The sequence below is a fragment of the Stylophora pistillata genome, chromosome 7, assembly GCF_964205215.1.
Source record: "Stylophora pistillata chromosome 7, jaStyPist1.2, whole genome shotgun sequence".
In the NCBI taxonomy this organism is placed as follows: Eukaryota; Metazoa; Cnidaria; class Anthozoa; order Scleractinia; family Pocilloporidae; genus Stylophora; species Stylophora pistillata.
The window spans coordinates 12551084-12567086 of NC_142525.1; the positions used below are offsets into that span (position 1 = coordinate 12551084).

A 16003-nucleotide genomic window follows, 5' to 3' on the forward strand; every position below is an offset into this window, starting at 1 on the left:
CGTCCAGTGGGTTGATTCGCTTCCGTCTGAATGCCGTGGGAAGATATGTAGATAGATTGCACCCAATTTGATCAAACGACACGAGTTATAAGAGATAGTTCGTTTTGTTCCTAGCTAATGCTGCAGAATCTGGCAAGGGCGACTTGATGAAAGAATTGGACACAATGTAGCAGCTAAAAGAAGTACATTTTCACGTCATCAAACTTCTAAGACGTCTTTCAGATTCTGACATTGCTCACCCACATTAGTGCATCTTAACTCATGTAGAGATGTAAAATATTTCTATCATGTATTTTTACTATAAGAAAATAGTTCTCCTGAAAGGAACTGTTTCGCTGAAAATGAGTGACTTTTGGACAAGTAAAACAGATGTCATTATGGAAATAAATTATTTTTAATCGATGTTTGATAATGTCATTCACTGCAACACTGATGTGTAATTTGTAAGTTTCGATTTGTAAGTTTCTATCTGAGAAATGGCAGCACACGGAACGATTACCAGATTTTAATTTATTTAAGGCTTTTGGTTTCGAGGGAACGAAGGGGACGCTTTAAAGGCAGAAAAAACGAGAAATATTTTATGTTATTAACATTCGATCAATTTTTTATTTGAAAGTTTGATCAACCTGTTGTACTTTTCAAAGCCTTCATTGCTCGCAGTGCGGTAAAAGTGAAGAAACTTAAAAAATTCTCAACTAGAAATCCCCAAACTACTCGCCGAGTCGAAACGAAAACCCCATTCAAATTCACCCCTCTACGCCCTGTACAAAACAGATATTACCAAACAGGTTTTGTCGTTTTGAAGAAAATGGCTGGAGTTATATAAAGCAAGCCAACAACTCGTTCACTGATAACTCTTTATTGCAAGGTTACAACTAACTTCTGTTCTTAACGCTAAGGCCAACTAATATTTAAGACGGAGAAGTTTACTTTAACTCCACTTGTTGCATTGGGTGCATTTGTTATTCATAGGTAGGTGATTTCAGCTGGGCGGAGTACTTAGTCAAAGGAAACCCCAATTTTTATTTAAATGGAGGAAATTTGACTAGGATGCAACCGGTCAGTGAATGGATAAACGGTTTTTCCTAAACCTTTGCGAAAAGAAAGATAAGTTTGGATCAGCTTAAGTATATAAATCTGCCTCTTGAAGACAAAAACGGAGAAGAGAGGATTTAAAATGGTGCCAGGGCTGAAGCAGGAAACAAAGTCTTCATGAGTTCAGAAAATTCGTCTATATGCTAATCGGGGAAACAAGGTGCGATTTTTTCACAGCCAAAAAGAAACCGAGCTTCTATCTATCGGAAGCAAGTGAGCTGAGATCCCCCTATGGTACCAATTACACTGATGCAAGCTACATCATCCCTTTTCGCAGTTTAGAGTAAAACTAAAATTAATTGTTCCTTGCACGAATGTTCGTGCAAAAGTCCAGTTTTCTATTTGCGATCTAGCAGTGGAGTAAATTTTGATCTTATTAAGAAGAGAATCAGCGAACAACTTATTTTTTTTAAAACTATCATGATTAAATGCATTCCTTGCGTGATTATATGTATCCCTTGCCACAGTGTGTGACTGTTAGTTAAAAATAAAATGAATAACATAAGTAAAGCATACCCAACACCCTTAAGTAAACCCCTAAAGTACATGATGAATACTCTCAATTTGTAACCTCTGGCCCCAAATGAACTAGGGTAGTATTTTGTGCTTTTCAGTCGCAGGGAGGGGAGGGCGAGGCGGCGCAAAGTCCGAGTCACACGCAAGGGGAGGAGCGCTTTAGGCGTTAAATTTTCGTGCTCCTTTCCTCCCTCTGTTACTCTCGCTTTACATCCTCCCAGCGCTTGTCTCTGTTCGCCCGTAAAAGACAAAAACTTACACCTGTTTTGCAGTCTACAATTAAACCCTAAAGAATATGTCCATCGATATAACTACTAACCCTAAATAACCCTTCGCTAAGTAAAGGTATGTTTTTCTTCTTTCTTTTATACTCCTACACAGAGATCGAATCTCATGACCATTTGTTTTTTTTTTTTGCAAGGTAACAAAAGAAAATGTTGATAGTCTTTTTGGTCTTGCCTAAGTGAGAAAATTTGAGTAATACCGTCTTTATCATTAGAAAAAATTCTACATTAAGACTACATTATCCTAAATCTTTTTATAGTATTGGCTAAATTTTATGGATATAACTAAAAACTAATTAATATTTATCCGTCTTGAAAAGAACTTCTAGCCAATATAAAAGCAGTCTGCCCGATAGAAAATTACAGTGGATAGGACTTTGTTTTTCAGGATACTCCTTTATTCGAAAGTTATGGTAGCATCTTAAGTACGTTTAGTGTTATCTTTCAATCGATTGCTACATTTAATTTAGTATGTTGGCACTTTTAGGATTCCACTTAGTACGACTAGAAGGTTAGTATTTTTCGCATTTTTAGTTTTTTCTTCTATTGGATTGCTACAGAAGTATCAAGTGAACTTTTAGGATTGTCTTTCGTTGGATTTTAACGGTTAGTTTGGTAGCTTGTCCACTTTTAGTATTTTCTTTCTTTGGATTGTTGCTTTGGTATCTCGTGCACTCTTAAGATTTTCTTTCAATCGATTATACATTAGTTTCCACCCATTATTATCATTATTTTCAATTGATTGTTGCTTAGTGTTTTTCACGTCTTTTAGGATGCTCCTTGATTTGGGAGTTATTATCTCAAATTTTCATGCTTCTCTTACAATCAATTTCTAAATTGGTATCTTGGGCACTTTTAGGATTTCTTTTTACTGTTATCTTGCGTGCATTTGGTCTTGTACTGAATTTCAATCAATTGTTATGTTGATATCATGGACACATTTAGGATTTTCTTTCATTCGATTGTCTGGAACAGTTTTAGGATTCTATTTCATTCCATTTGATGGTTAATCTTTCGCCTACTTTTATGATTTTAAACATAGATCAAAGATACAAACGTCTTTAATCTCGAGAGAATCGTTAATATGTTAGCGAAAGCTACTAGTTAGGAGTTTTATGATGAAAGCTTTAGACAGCTTTCAGGACGCTCGACATTTGACAAGATCCCAGTCGTGATCTTGGCGAACGGCGGGAACGGTGCAGAGTGGTGTGTACAAAGACAAGATATCAATGAATTCAACTATTTTTTCACTGTTTAAGTATTAAGTTATCAAAATATTTTCAAACTTTTGGTTCTATGGGCGAACATCAGTGAAAATGACGATACACTGAGCATTATTTGAAACCTGTAGACTAGTTGGCCTTTTCAAAGATTCTTCTAGATCTAAATTTTTCGTTGGCAAGCAGTTACAATCGTACCTATAACTATGTTATAAAAAAATTAACCACTCTTTCTATCGCCGGCGTAATAAACCTAGCTGGATGTTTTGGAGAATAGGAGAGGAGCTGGTAAACCTCGATCCGGAGGCGAGTGGATCATTAGCTTTTGGAGTGAACTCCAAACATCCAGCGGGGCTCTACACACCGGCAGAATAGTAGAAAGTAGTAATAAATCGCTTACTTATTGTCCGATGCTAAATATTTTGACCCTTCAGGGAACTTAGCGACATCGTCACCTCGAACTCCAATTGCCCTTATCCGAGTTCCATCCGGCTTTTCCCGAGTAATGTCATACGCTTCATTATTTCCGTCTGCAAAAGGCAAAACAGAGGAGAATTTATTAGACTTACAGGATAGTCGCAGAACTTTTTCATGGGCCAAAGGAAACGAAGTTTGGCGTCTGAATCAATTTAACGCTGTTCTTGAAGGAACTGTTACTTCACTTTGTATCGGCTCGGCCATTCGTCCACCTTTCTTGGAGGGGAATTTCGACTGTGGAACGGTTTCAGGATGGCTATGATCCAGCGCCGACTTTTCATGAGCCAAATGCACAGATTAGCATTGCTTAATTTTAGCAGTTTTCCTTGAACAGCATTGTTCAGCGTCTGGATGAAAGGAATTACGTAACAGTTTTGGCTCATTCAAAGTTGGGTTTCTGAACTGGGACAAAGTATACATAATTTATACCCGAGAAAAACTAGGGATTATCAATTGTTAGCCCCCTCGTGATGGTCCCCAATTTTCTAATCATGCGTGCGATGTAATGACATCTGACCTTTAAAAGTTGATCCATGGTGAAAATAAGAGGAAGGCGGATTCTGAGAAGATTGCGGTGTTGTGTTAGTAGGGGTATTAAGAGATCGGTTTTATCTGATGAATTGATAGTGTCAAATGGCTACTAAAAGAGATTCTAAAGCTGACGTTGGGAACATTACCTCTCCATTAAATTTGGGAGAGTGTGTGAGTTGAAGAAAAAACGAAAAAGTTGTTCGTCCATTAGCTCACTTTGTAAGGTCAGCATCCGTTTTCGAAAATAAGATTTGGATCTGCACGCTTTAAAACATCAACACAAACTCCGCAATTGCTTCGTGTATTCGTCCCTGATCACTGACCATTCTCGAAAACCCAGTTCCCTTGAGACTCGTCTTGCAGAACAATAATTGTCGCTTAGAATATCTGCGCATATTTTTGCTCCAGGTGGAGGCTATAGTCGTATTTTTTTAACTCAGGTCGGTTTCTTCAGTTTGATAGAAATATATCACGCGTTAAACAAGTTTTGTTTTATGCACTCATGAGCCGGTTATTGTTAATAAAGTCGGTAGTATAAGCTATCAAAAATATCTCACTCATCTCGCGCTAAGCAAATTGGCTGCTTTAGTTGAAAAGGTCACAAGTGTACACTTACTTGTTTGAGTCTTAACTAACTTGTCGTACCCAGCAATCGACATCTTTTCACGTGCTCGCACTTGACGAAGTTATTAACAATAATAATAATAATAATAATAATAATAACGGTTTATTGCAGTTTATCTACAGAGTAGTTATACATCTGCATAAAAAGAAAAGATAAAAATAAGCATAAACAAAAGAATCAACAGGATAAAATTTATGTACAATAAGTATATTCTAGTCTGTAATCACTACTAATGCGAATCGAAGCTTTAGTTCTTAAAATGCGAGAGAATTCTCTCTTGAATGTATCAAAAACTGAACAAAGTCTTAAATGGGCAAGCAGCTTATTGAAGAGGTCAGCTGCTGAGTCTTGGAATGTTCCCTTGACAAGTGAGATTTGAAAGAGGGAAGCTTTACTTGATCGTGGGTGTCTCTGCATAAAGTGTCTCGTTAGTTTAAGATTTTCAGACCACGAGCCACTGTACAGGGCTCGGTGCACAAGCTTGAGAATGTTGAGCTCAGTATTCTCTAACGTTGGTGGCCAGCCGAGTCTCATTACGTCACTCTCTTTACAAAAACGGTTCAGGAAAAACCCTGTAGCAGCGTTCTGCACCCGCTGAACTTTTTTCTGCAGGAACGCCAGAAGTGGGTACGTCACGCTGTCATTAAAGTTAAGCTTGGATAGAACGAGACTTTGCGCTGAAGATTTCTTGATGTCTTGTGTGGCATATTTTTTATCTTGCGCAAAGTGGACAATACCTTGTAGCACGAAGACGTGACCTGACTCGCATGGTGTGTCCATTTAAGATCTTCCCCCAACCAGGTGCCTAACAACTTAAACTTTTCTGCTCTATCTAAAATTTGGTCCTTCAACCTAAGCGTGGGGGTAGATGTTCCTAGCTCGTGGAAGCGCCACATTTGAGGAGTGGTAACTAGCATCTGCTTGGTCTTTTTCTCGTTCAGCAATTGATTGCACATGCAGGCCCAGGATTCGAGGCTTTGCAAATTCTCATTCATAGCCTGAATGCAGCTATTCAGGTTCTTGGATATGCTATGTAGATTGTGGTGTCACCGGCGTATTGCAGGCAGTTACAACTCTCATGTAAGCAGCCCTTGAGATCGTTGACATACAGTTTAAACAGCACTGGTCGCATGATAGAATCCTGGGGGACTCCAAATCAAACACCCGCCGCGTTGGATTGTTTGTCATTAACCTGAACAAACTGCCTTCGCGAGCAGAGGTAGCATAAGATCCACTACAATGCTTCGTTAGAGACCCCAATGCGATGCAACTTGCGTATCACAACTGAATAATCAACGGAGTCAAACGCCCTATACAAACTCAGCAAAAGCTAAGAGTGTAACCTTACCCTTCTTCATTGCATTTATGATATCTCGAATGCGCAAGAGGACTGTGGAAGTTGAGTGACCTTTACGATAGCTACTGATTCTCCCTCTATAAATCTGACACATCTCCATGTATTCAAGAAGCTGACACAGTACAAACCTTTCATAAACTTTAGAAAGGGCAGGAACAATTGAAATTGGGCTGAAATCATCGTTCTGCACCGGGTTGTCGACTTTTGGGATCGGTGATACACGTGCGATCTTCCAGGCCTCTGGGAAAGAGTGCTCAGAGATGAAGTTATTTAGGACGTGAGTCAGTGGAGAGGCGATGACTTCAGCACTCATTTTGATGTATTTCGCAGGAATCTGGTCAGCTCCTGTTGAACAGTCAGATCTCATAGATTTCAAAGACTTCAGCACTTCACAATAAGTGACAGGTCGAGATGGAATTTAGATGGATCGCTTACATTCCCAAAAGAGTTTGTAAGCTCTGAGAGCATATCCGCACTGATTGTTGCTGAACCAAGCAAACGTTGCGAGGTCGAACTGAAGTGTTTATTGAGTGTGTCTGGGTCAGCTTCAATAGGCTGTGGGCTGGGATTCAGGATTCGATGAATAGTATTTCAAAGTTCTTTTGGTTTCTTGGAAGACAAGGCTTTCTGGAGAAATTCGCTCTTAACTTTCTTGATTTTAGTTCTAATTTTGTTACGTACTTAGCGGAACTTGTCCCATACTGAAGGAGAACTAGTTTGATGCGCTAGATACCTCAATTTATTTCGCTCTTTCTGCATTTCTAGATTTTCATATAGTTAGTAGAGGTTCCCCTCTACTAACTATGATTTTCATCCTCATTTAGCCAGGGTGCAGGTGGACGTGTGATTTTTGTTCGTCGAAGCGGGGCATGTTGGTCGATGCACGATTTCAATAGCGTACTGAACACATGAAGTTTATCGTAGGTATCATCGACACTATACACTAGGTTGAAAGGAAGAGCCGCTAGATCCTCTTTGAAAGAAGCTTCGTCAAACTGCTTCTCGCTACGCAGAAATTTAAAACGCGCTTGAATGCGATTAACCCTGATGTTGATGCATGCATACGGAGATTCATGATCACCTATCGTCTCACAAGGAAGCAGGTCACAATAAGTAATGCGGTTGGGCGCATTACAAATTATGTGGTCGATGAGTGCACGGGACGTGCGGGTTATCCGAGAGGGTTTAATGAAGTGCTGATGCAGATTAAGAGAATCTAACATCCCACGGTATTTACTTGTCTCCAGATTCTCTGGCTGGAGCATGTCAATGTTTGTATCGCCAGTCACCAGTAGGAGACCATCCCATAAAGTATTTAACTGACTAAACAAGTTCTCAGCCTTATCCAATCATGTCTGAAAGGTATGTAGCCGCTCTGAACGATATAGAATACCCAGTAGCATGTCGCTATGTTTATTTCGTCCCGCAATTTCGAGCCAAAGATGTTCTAACTCGCGCGGGTTCTATTATTTCGATATCAGATCGCCGTTTGAAGGATATACCCTCTCTCAGGTAGGCCCCAACACCTCCCCCACGGATAGTATCGCGGTTCCGGAAAACATTTACATAGCCTGAAATGGAGACATACTGCAACAGATGGGGATTGTTTTTTAGCCATGTCTTGCTCATTGTAACGATGTCAAACGGATAAAATTTTATAGTAACAACAAGCTCGTCAAATGTAGAGACCATGCTGAGTATTGAAATGAATAAGCCTGAGCTGTTCTGATCTTTTTTTAGATCTCCTGGGTTTTGATCGTCTTTGGATGTTAGGAACTTGGGTACAAATCAACGGGGTAGGAAACATCAGTGGGTACGAGACGACTGGATACCGTTTACATATAATTGAATGGGGTACTATACTTACGTCTAAAAATCTTTTCTTTTATTTTGGTGTTATCCGGTTTTTCGCACCATAACGTATATTTGTCTTGAAGTGGACGTTTGTCCTCGAAAAACAGACCAGCTACGTACGAAAAGTAAAGTAAAAGGGAATTTATTAGACTAATAGGATCAGACAACTATGTATAATTGTACATACATACTTCATGTTTGTCTTTCTCTCCTTGTCTACTTCCTTCATGTTGTTAAACCTCCCCGATTCCTTTTTCACTTTTGGCCTCTCCCCTTTCCTGTATTCCTTACACTCACGTTTTAGCACCTTAATGTGATTGATCATGACCTGCTAAATTGATTTGCCACACCTACCTCCAGAAGCAGGAATAACGGATCTTGTATTTTCTCCTGCGTAAGAAAATGGTAAGTATGGACATCAACAATATGACATTCTCCTTCCTCAATTTTCTACACAACAACGATGGGCCGATACCAGTCCCTACTTCTCTCCTGTGTGAGGAATGGCCCAGCGCATATTCGAGCAGATGAAGAGAAAATCTCCTAAAGCGCTTGTATAGTTACAATGTAAATGATAACTAGGAGAAAAAGATCAATCATCTAGTTAAGAAAATATTTGACTGTTGTATTCATAGGGTGATGTGAGCCGGGAATCAATGCAGAAATCACCCATCATAAGTCTTCTTTTTCTACCATTTAACTAGTTTTGTTCATCACGCGACTTTGCTAATACTGGGCTCAGAATAAATGCCGGGATTGGCCGAGCCAGTACCAATTAATATTAAGCTCCAAAAGGTCTACCTTAATCGGGATGGAACAGAATTTTTAATACAATGGTAGGCGATTTTTTGGCTATGAAGTTATGTAAACAATGACGGTCAACATATCGCCAGCGTTGGTTTTGGCCCATCATAGAGCGAGAAAGGGTTTCGAACGTAAATCTTTTTAAAGCCGCTTTTGAAGCTTTTTGAGACTACAACAAAAAGGATCGAGGCCGTGTGAAACGGAATGGAACGGAAGGTGTAAGAATTTAAAACGGACCTCAGCACGAACCCACACATTGGAAGCAAAAGGTTTCCGTTAAAATTTTGTAACTTTAGGGATGCCTGCGGTCATTTTCACATTCCCACATAGATAAATGATCACCTCGATCCATCATAAAAAGCAAAAAGGTTTGCAAACAGACAAATCCAAAGGAATGTGCGAAGCTTCAGTTCGGGCTCTGCATCTCATACAAGAACGACAAAGATAGAGGCCGTGCGAAGCAACATGCCCCTTGAGCGACCTGGTACTGGCTCGGCCAATCCCGGTATTCATTTGACCCCAGTATTAGTAAAGTCGCGTATAGGTTGTTTGCAACCAATCTCTAGAGACACAGGTAAAAATGGCGGAAGGAAAAAATTCTGGTGGACGAACACAAGAAATTAATGAGATATCTATTGTTAGCGTCCACCAACATGGCGGAAATGACGTAACGTGCAAACCACCTATTGCTCTGAGTTATTCGTTTCGAAGATTTTCAAAGTTGCAAACAGTTCTCAGAAGGTACGGGGTTACCATTTGACAATCATCAAAAGAAAGAAATAAACCGGTTTAAGTCTGCCCACAGAGGTTTAAGACTGTGCCAGGTACATTTATCGAGACTAAATTTTACAATATGAAAGTTTTGCAGCTTTTGATTTTCATGAATTTTCTGGGAAATCACAGGTATCCAAGCGATTTTGGAAAGTGATAATTCATACATTTAGTGCATAATGACACTGTTCCATGATTAAAAGCACGTGAAAAATGGCACGTCATGCACATGGTCGTATAGCCACCACCGCGTGCACTGCCTTACATGCGTTTGCGAAAAGGTAGCTAGAGTAACATTAATACACGACAAAATAGAACTAAAAATGGGAGGAAATCAGCAAATGAAACACTAGCGTCATTAGCAGGACAAAAATATGACTTACTCATCTTCATAACCATTTTTCTGAAATTATCAAGGAGAGTACTTACCATGTTTCCTTTGTATCTCCTTTGTTTGTAGCCCGGGGAGGCACACAAAAACTATTACGACGAAAACGACCAGTATGCAGACAAAAAAAATCCACTGTAAAACTGAAAAAAATGGGCAATTTGATTGTAGCTTATGGTTATCATGGGAAAATGCTAAACATTTCAGGCTAACAAATTGTTTAACATAGATCACATTTTTTGCTCCACAATTTACTCATGCTTTCAGTACTTTTATTCAGCATGGATCTTACTTGAGGCATATTATGAAGTATTTTTTTCTTCACTCTCTTGATGTTATTTGTTTCATGACTTTTCTGGAGACGGTTTAAGTTATTGTAAATATATGCAAAATTTTTTAATCATTCGGCTGCTATTAAAGTTTCTAGGGTATGTATCCTCTACAGAAGGATTCTTCCATATCAGGAATGAATATGAGGAACGCCTGGTCTCTGATATATTGACCTTATGACTGTTTTTCCATAGACTGTTACACCACCGTGATATACAGAAAAAAGAGGCAGAATACATTGATATTGCTTTCGCGTTGTTTTTAGGGTTATTCACACTCACAACACAAATTCGAGTTTCAAGTAAACGTAATTTATGGTGATTACCGCGAAAAAAATCTGTTTACGTTTGGGACAGCACTGACAGTCATGAAGTCAAACAAGCTAAGGTTCCATCTGAAATCTCGCACAAGAAGCCACGTAAGCAATTTCTCTAGGTTAGGATTAGGTGGATAAGGAACGTTGACAAGGGAAAAGATAATACGTTGTTATGCAGAGTGAGTCCGCATAGCTTGCTTAAGGATAAGGAGCTCAAAAGCGCCTCGATTAGAAATGCATAAAGAAAATGCTGGTTTCGTACGCTATTAAATGAGAAGACAATCAATAATCATTACAAAGAAAACGAGATTTTTGTTGGAAAAGATGATAGGTCCTTTCGCGGTAAGAACCTTAAACCTTATCGATCCTCCTATATATTTTTTTTTTTACTGTTGATTTATTTGCACCTGGTTGCCATGTAATTCTACGGGCGAATTTACGATTCACGGGTCAGATAAAGTGAGTGAACATACTTCTGTCATCTCCTGTACTTTTCTCCGAACTTGATGCAGGCGTCTCGTCTTGCAATACTGTGATTGATGACGGATCAACATTAAAACTCCCAAACTTCCCATCCACCGCAGCATATTTTAGAGTGGAGATTATGATGCTAGCTCGAACTATTCTCTTAAATTCCAACTCGAAATATACCTTCACACTGTCCCTTCTACCGAAATGAAAACAAAATATGAATTAACGTTTATTTTCACGGCATCTTTTTAAAAACATCTTTTTACCAAGTGAATTACATTTTCATCTACCAATGAACATTTGTGTGTTTGACAGTTTGTCTGCTTGTTTATAGGGGCTCAGTTTCTAAAGAAACGTTAGTTCTGCGTCGGTTAGGGTGTAACGAGGTAATTAATTTGAATGTATCAGCTAAGTTAATAAATAAACGCAATTTGGCAATCGTAAAGAGTTTGTAAAGCTATCGTAGCACGCGTTAGCCCTCTGTCAGAGCCTTTCAACTCAGTAGATGAAACCGAGTTATCTTGTCTGCTTGTCCGTCTTCCGAGTTGGTTGACTGGCTGGTTGAAGTGTCATAATTAACGTAGGTGATTTCAATTCACTCGTATATTTTTAATGAATTATAAAGTAAACGCTAATCAACGCCACCTACTCGGGTTGTATCACTTTGGTTGCATAATACTTGATATCATCTTTAAAGAGATCCTCAACCTGTCAAGAAATTAATGGCAGTTTAAGGAAAAAGCTTAGTTAGTTGGTGCAAATTTAGTTGATAGATGGCAGTAGTAGAAACGTTCTTTATGGTGAGTAGCTAGTGTCCCTTTTCTTTTTCGAATAATCCATTTTATATGAACTTTTTTCTCAGACCACAACTCTTTATGTACGTGTAAGATTTTCCTACCCACCAATTCTTATCGATAGTTGTCTCGCTGTCACCACGGTTAGTATAGCCGCACTGTAATTAAATAATGGATGGCTAAATGCCCGCAATCTTGCTCTTACTAGGTCGAGAATGTATTTTACTTTGATCGGTCTGACCAAACGTTAAAAATCCCGTCCCTATTAAATTCTAGTGCCTCAGCGATGAGAGCTTCATGGGATTTACAATTTGAACATTCTCGAAGCAAAATTTGCATGTAGCGTGAGTATCGTAAATAGAATACATACACACATACATACTTTCTTGCATAGCTCCCCCTTAGGCTCTTCCGCCATACATGAGTGATAAAATATTTAGTTACAAAATTAAAATAAAACTATTTACAGATAAAAATATGGATTATAAAAACAGCTTACATTTCAATAATAAAATACAAAACAATACAATAGAATACAATTTATCATCGCGGCTCTCCTATACGAGGCTATTCTGTCGTAATACACAATGATATATACAATAATAAGTTAGAGTGGGTAAAAGAATATATATATGTGTTGCCAAAAAAAACAAAAAAAAAACAGGATAGAATAAAAATAAGTGAGCTTGTCGTCCCCCTCAACTACACGACAGTACTCCTGTTTTGACCCTCTCTTTTTACAGTGCCAGTGTTAAAGATCCTTTTAGGATGGTAAAGCTAAGGACTAAACCAAAATATCGAACAAAAGCTATATTCAATAGAGTACTTCGTGGCTTCAATCTGCATAGGTCACTTGACAATTGGTTCATACGTCAGCATGCGTTCATCGAGATATAAAGCACGCGGGAAGTTTGGAGAGCACGAAAGATGCGTAAGAGTTGCTCAAGGCGTAGCCTCGAGCAACTCTAGCTTCTTGGGTGCTCTCCAAACTTCCCGCGTGCTTCATATCTCGATGAACGCACAGCTGATGCATGAACCAATCGTTTTATAATATTTTCAACGCTATAGTTTATGCATAAAGGACAGAAATTCACTATCCTACCCTTCAATGCGTTGTTTATTTCGTTTCGGAAAAGTACTTCGCTATGCTTCAATGATCTTATCTCAGATTAGTCAAAAACTGACAGGTTAATTCATGCTTGGAAATAAAATTAGAGTTGCGAAACGAGATGAAACCGTTGATTGTTTTGTTTTCCCTTTCTCTGGGTTCTTTCTCGGGAGTTAAAAACTCCATTCCCAAAGAAAAAGTAGGCAGATCTTCATCGGCTTGTGCGCTTATTGCCATGTCTAGTTTAACTTTTATGCGGAAGTTTTTCCCGTTTTTTAACGAAAAATGCTGAAGTCACTCGCAAGAAAAAAATTTTTTGCTAGCCATTAGTTGGCTGACGTCACCAGCGTGCACGATGGAAAATTGAAGCACGCTCGCGCAATTGAATTTGATTGCAAGAATTTACAAGCTATGTTATAAATTGTTTTATAACAACCAATTCCCACAAAAATATCGATTTATGGGGGCTCAGTGGATTGGAATAGTTCAGAATATTCAGCGGAGATCAAACTTTCCTCCTTCTTATACAACCACTGTGACTTCTTTTTCCAAAATACCACGATTATCGTTTGAGGGTACGGCATTCAGGGAAAACGCAGGCAGTCACCCGTCTAACCTATTGATTAACTTCTTAGGTTTGTCATGAGCATCATTTAATTAATTCCTACCACCATTGTGGAAATGAGGTACTATGCTTTCTTATAGGTGTTCCGAAGAAAAATATAATGTACAATTGGATGGTATGATTAAAATTTAATTATAGTGTTATAGCAACCATAATATACAACTCACCACCTGAGCAATACGCTTGGAGAAACTCTGATATTTCTCACTTTCCTTATTCATTAAACTATTGTCAAATTTCTCATTCAAGATCACCATCTTTCCACTGATGAGCCTGCTTTCACTTCCTAGCAAAAGAAAAGAAAAAGTCCATTTCATTTATTAAAATGTCTACTCAACGAATATTGTTCCAAAGGGTTTAACAGTGTATATATGGATGTGCAACGGAAAAATCAAAAGAAATGTCAAAAAGTGACTTTTTTCTCCTAGAATATACAATGCCATTGTTCCGAACAAATAAAAACCAACATGAGCTTTTAGTTAATCCCGTCCATAACGGTTACATAGACATAAATCGGACTGATCAGTCTATATATATCAGCCTATATCATCCTCTAAAACTTGGCAAATGCTAGTGTAAAGTGTATATGAATTATGCAAGATAGGCCATAGTCTCCCTCGCAGCCGTTTGTTTTGGATGTCACGCACCGCTCCCCAACTACTTTTATTTTCTGAGAGTGGATAATAGAAATTCATGCGCTGTTATTGTGACAGGCATGCCTGTTAATCTTGGCGACGGTGAAGGGATGCAAGTGCCATGCAAACTTTTGTTTGAAGGAGAGAAGAAATACGTCAGTATTCTTGAAAGAGAGTTCATAAAGCCGAAAGACTAAAATTGGATTTTTCGTCAACTCTTTAGGCACATGAATTTCCCTCACATCGAGATGTTAACAACTTCTATAAAGCACCGCACATACAGTATAGGGATTAATGCACAGAGAACTGTTTTACACAATATAAAGGGATTAACGAACTGGGAAATGTTCGAAACTGTTATTACATAAATATATACTCTAATTTCCGACAGCGTTTATTCTTTTTCATTCAGCTGGTAACTTAACTTCGAATTATCGGGGTAAAATCCGAGCTAAGGGAACAAAAATTACTTCGAATTATCCGAGGTAAAATGACTGAGAAAAGTGGGGCAAAACCAAGGGAAATGAGATTCTACTTCGAATTAGCGGGTACTTAGAACTATCCGAGTTCGAATTATCGGGGTCCAACTGTAATAGCATCGAGGTTTCGCATAACAGCCCACGGACACGAATAATGACATCGAGGTTTCCAATAACAGCATACAGACACGAATAATAGCATCGAGGTTTTGGCGAACATCATTGCGAACACCCAAAACGCCAGCGAAAATAATAAAAACCGCATCGGCATAAATTTGGAGGTAAAAACCTCTCATAACAACTGGGCCCAGATGGACAAATGTACACTTTCGTAGCTAATGGAAGTAGGATCATCGAAATGGCGGAGTGCGCCGGATCAGACAATGCAAAACAACACTGTTAAGCATTTCGCCCATATCTCGCTTCGGAACGTAGATTCTTCAAGAGACAAACAATGCAATGAATGTAAGAACTGTTCACTATGCACAATCAACTACTAGTGAGGTAAAATGAAGGTTGAGAGAAAGGAGAGCACAGGATTTCAAAAATTAAATGTAGTTTTTATCAATGATCGTTTTAACGGAATTGAATGAAAGTTCACGGGTTAGACGTTGAATTTCAAAACTATTAATCTTAAAAGTTTCAAAAAAGTGCCAAAGGTCTATTGCAACGGCTTCCAGCTTATGCACAGCATAAACTTAGAAAAAGCAGATTGCACATGGAAACTCACCTGCTTCGTCCAGAATCATTAATGTTAGTATCCAGAATAGTATTATTGTTGAAAAGGGCGATTTCACTCTCACTGCTCGAAGAAAGCTTCCCATTCTTTAGCTTTCGACGTCTCTTGATGAGTAGAATTTGGAACAAATAGCGAGGTCTTTGATATATTAGAGAGCTGAGCGAATTGGGCTTACGAAAACGAAACTGGAACTGATAGCCAGTGCAGGAAAAGTCCACAATTCATATCGGTTAGAAGCAGGGCGCGGATCGTGTTGTTATTATGCATATTATGTCTGCCGTTGTTATTTTAAATTTCAAATATTTCACAGGAATAGTTAATTTGATCTATGATTGGTTCAGGTGTGTCTTTTCCTTTTGTTATTCAAACTTTCTTTTTTAGGAATTAGCATATATATAATAGTGTATTTTGTCATAAACCCGTAGATGATAAATCAAACAACAAACATTTGAAATACATATATATGAACTGCGGTTATGAAACGTATATGTGCACGATCCTTCGCAGTAAAGCACTATTTAAGCAATTGTAATCTTTATTTAGACACGATCAATTCATCAGCCTATAAAAATACATATCACATA

The 16003-nt window shown here is 38.5% G+C and overlaps 1 protein-coding gene across 1 annotated transcript; it reads right to left on the reverse strand.

Moving 5' to 3' along the window:
* Positions 1–843: 843 nt before the first annotated feature.
* Positions 844–15678, reverse strand: LOC111344375 (uncharacterized). Its single transcript, XM_088727888.1, has 8 exons — positions 15411–15678; positions 13734–13852; positions 11689–11747; positions 11042–11235; positions 9964–10065; positions 8314–8349; positions 7973–8071; positions 844–3645 (listed from the first exon to the last, which is right to left on the reverse strand). The coding sequence occupies exons 1-8, from the start codon at positions 15502–15504 to the stop codon at positions 3512–3514; spliced, it is 837 nt and encodes a 278-aa protein (XP_088584014.1). The 5' UTR covers positions 15505–15678; the 3' UTR covers positions 844–3511.
* Positions 15679–16003: the final 325 nt, after the last annotated feature.

What these genes read in the sequence shown, in the direction of transcription:
- LOC111344375 (XM_088727888.1), bottom strand. Translation starts at nt 15,504, where the DNA reads ATGGGAAGCTTTCTTCGAGCAGTGAGAGTGAAATCGCCCTTTTCAACA. An exon ending in ACCAAAGTGATACAACCCGA is followed by an intron (nt 11,236 to 11,688) that starts GTAGGTGGCGTT and finishes TCATTTCGGTAG; the next exon opens with AAGGGACAGTGTGAAGGTAT. An exon ending in AAAAGAAAAGATTTTTAGAC is followed by an intron (nt 3,646 to 7,972) that starts GTAAGTATAGTA and finishes TGCCTTTTGCAG; the next exon opens with ACGGAAATAATGAAGCGTAT.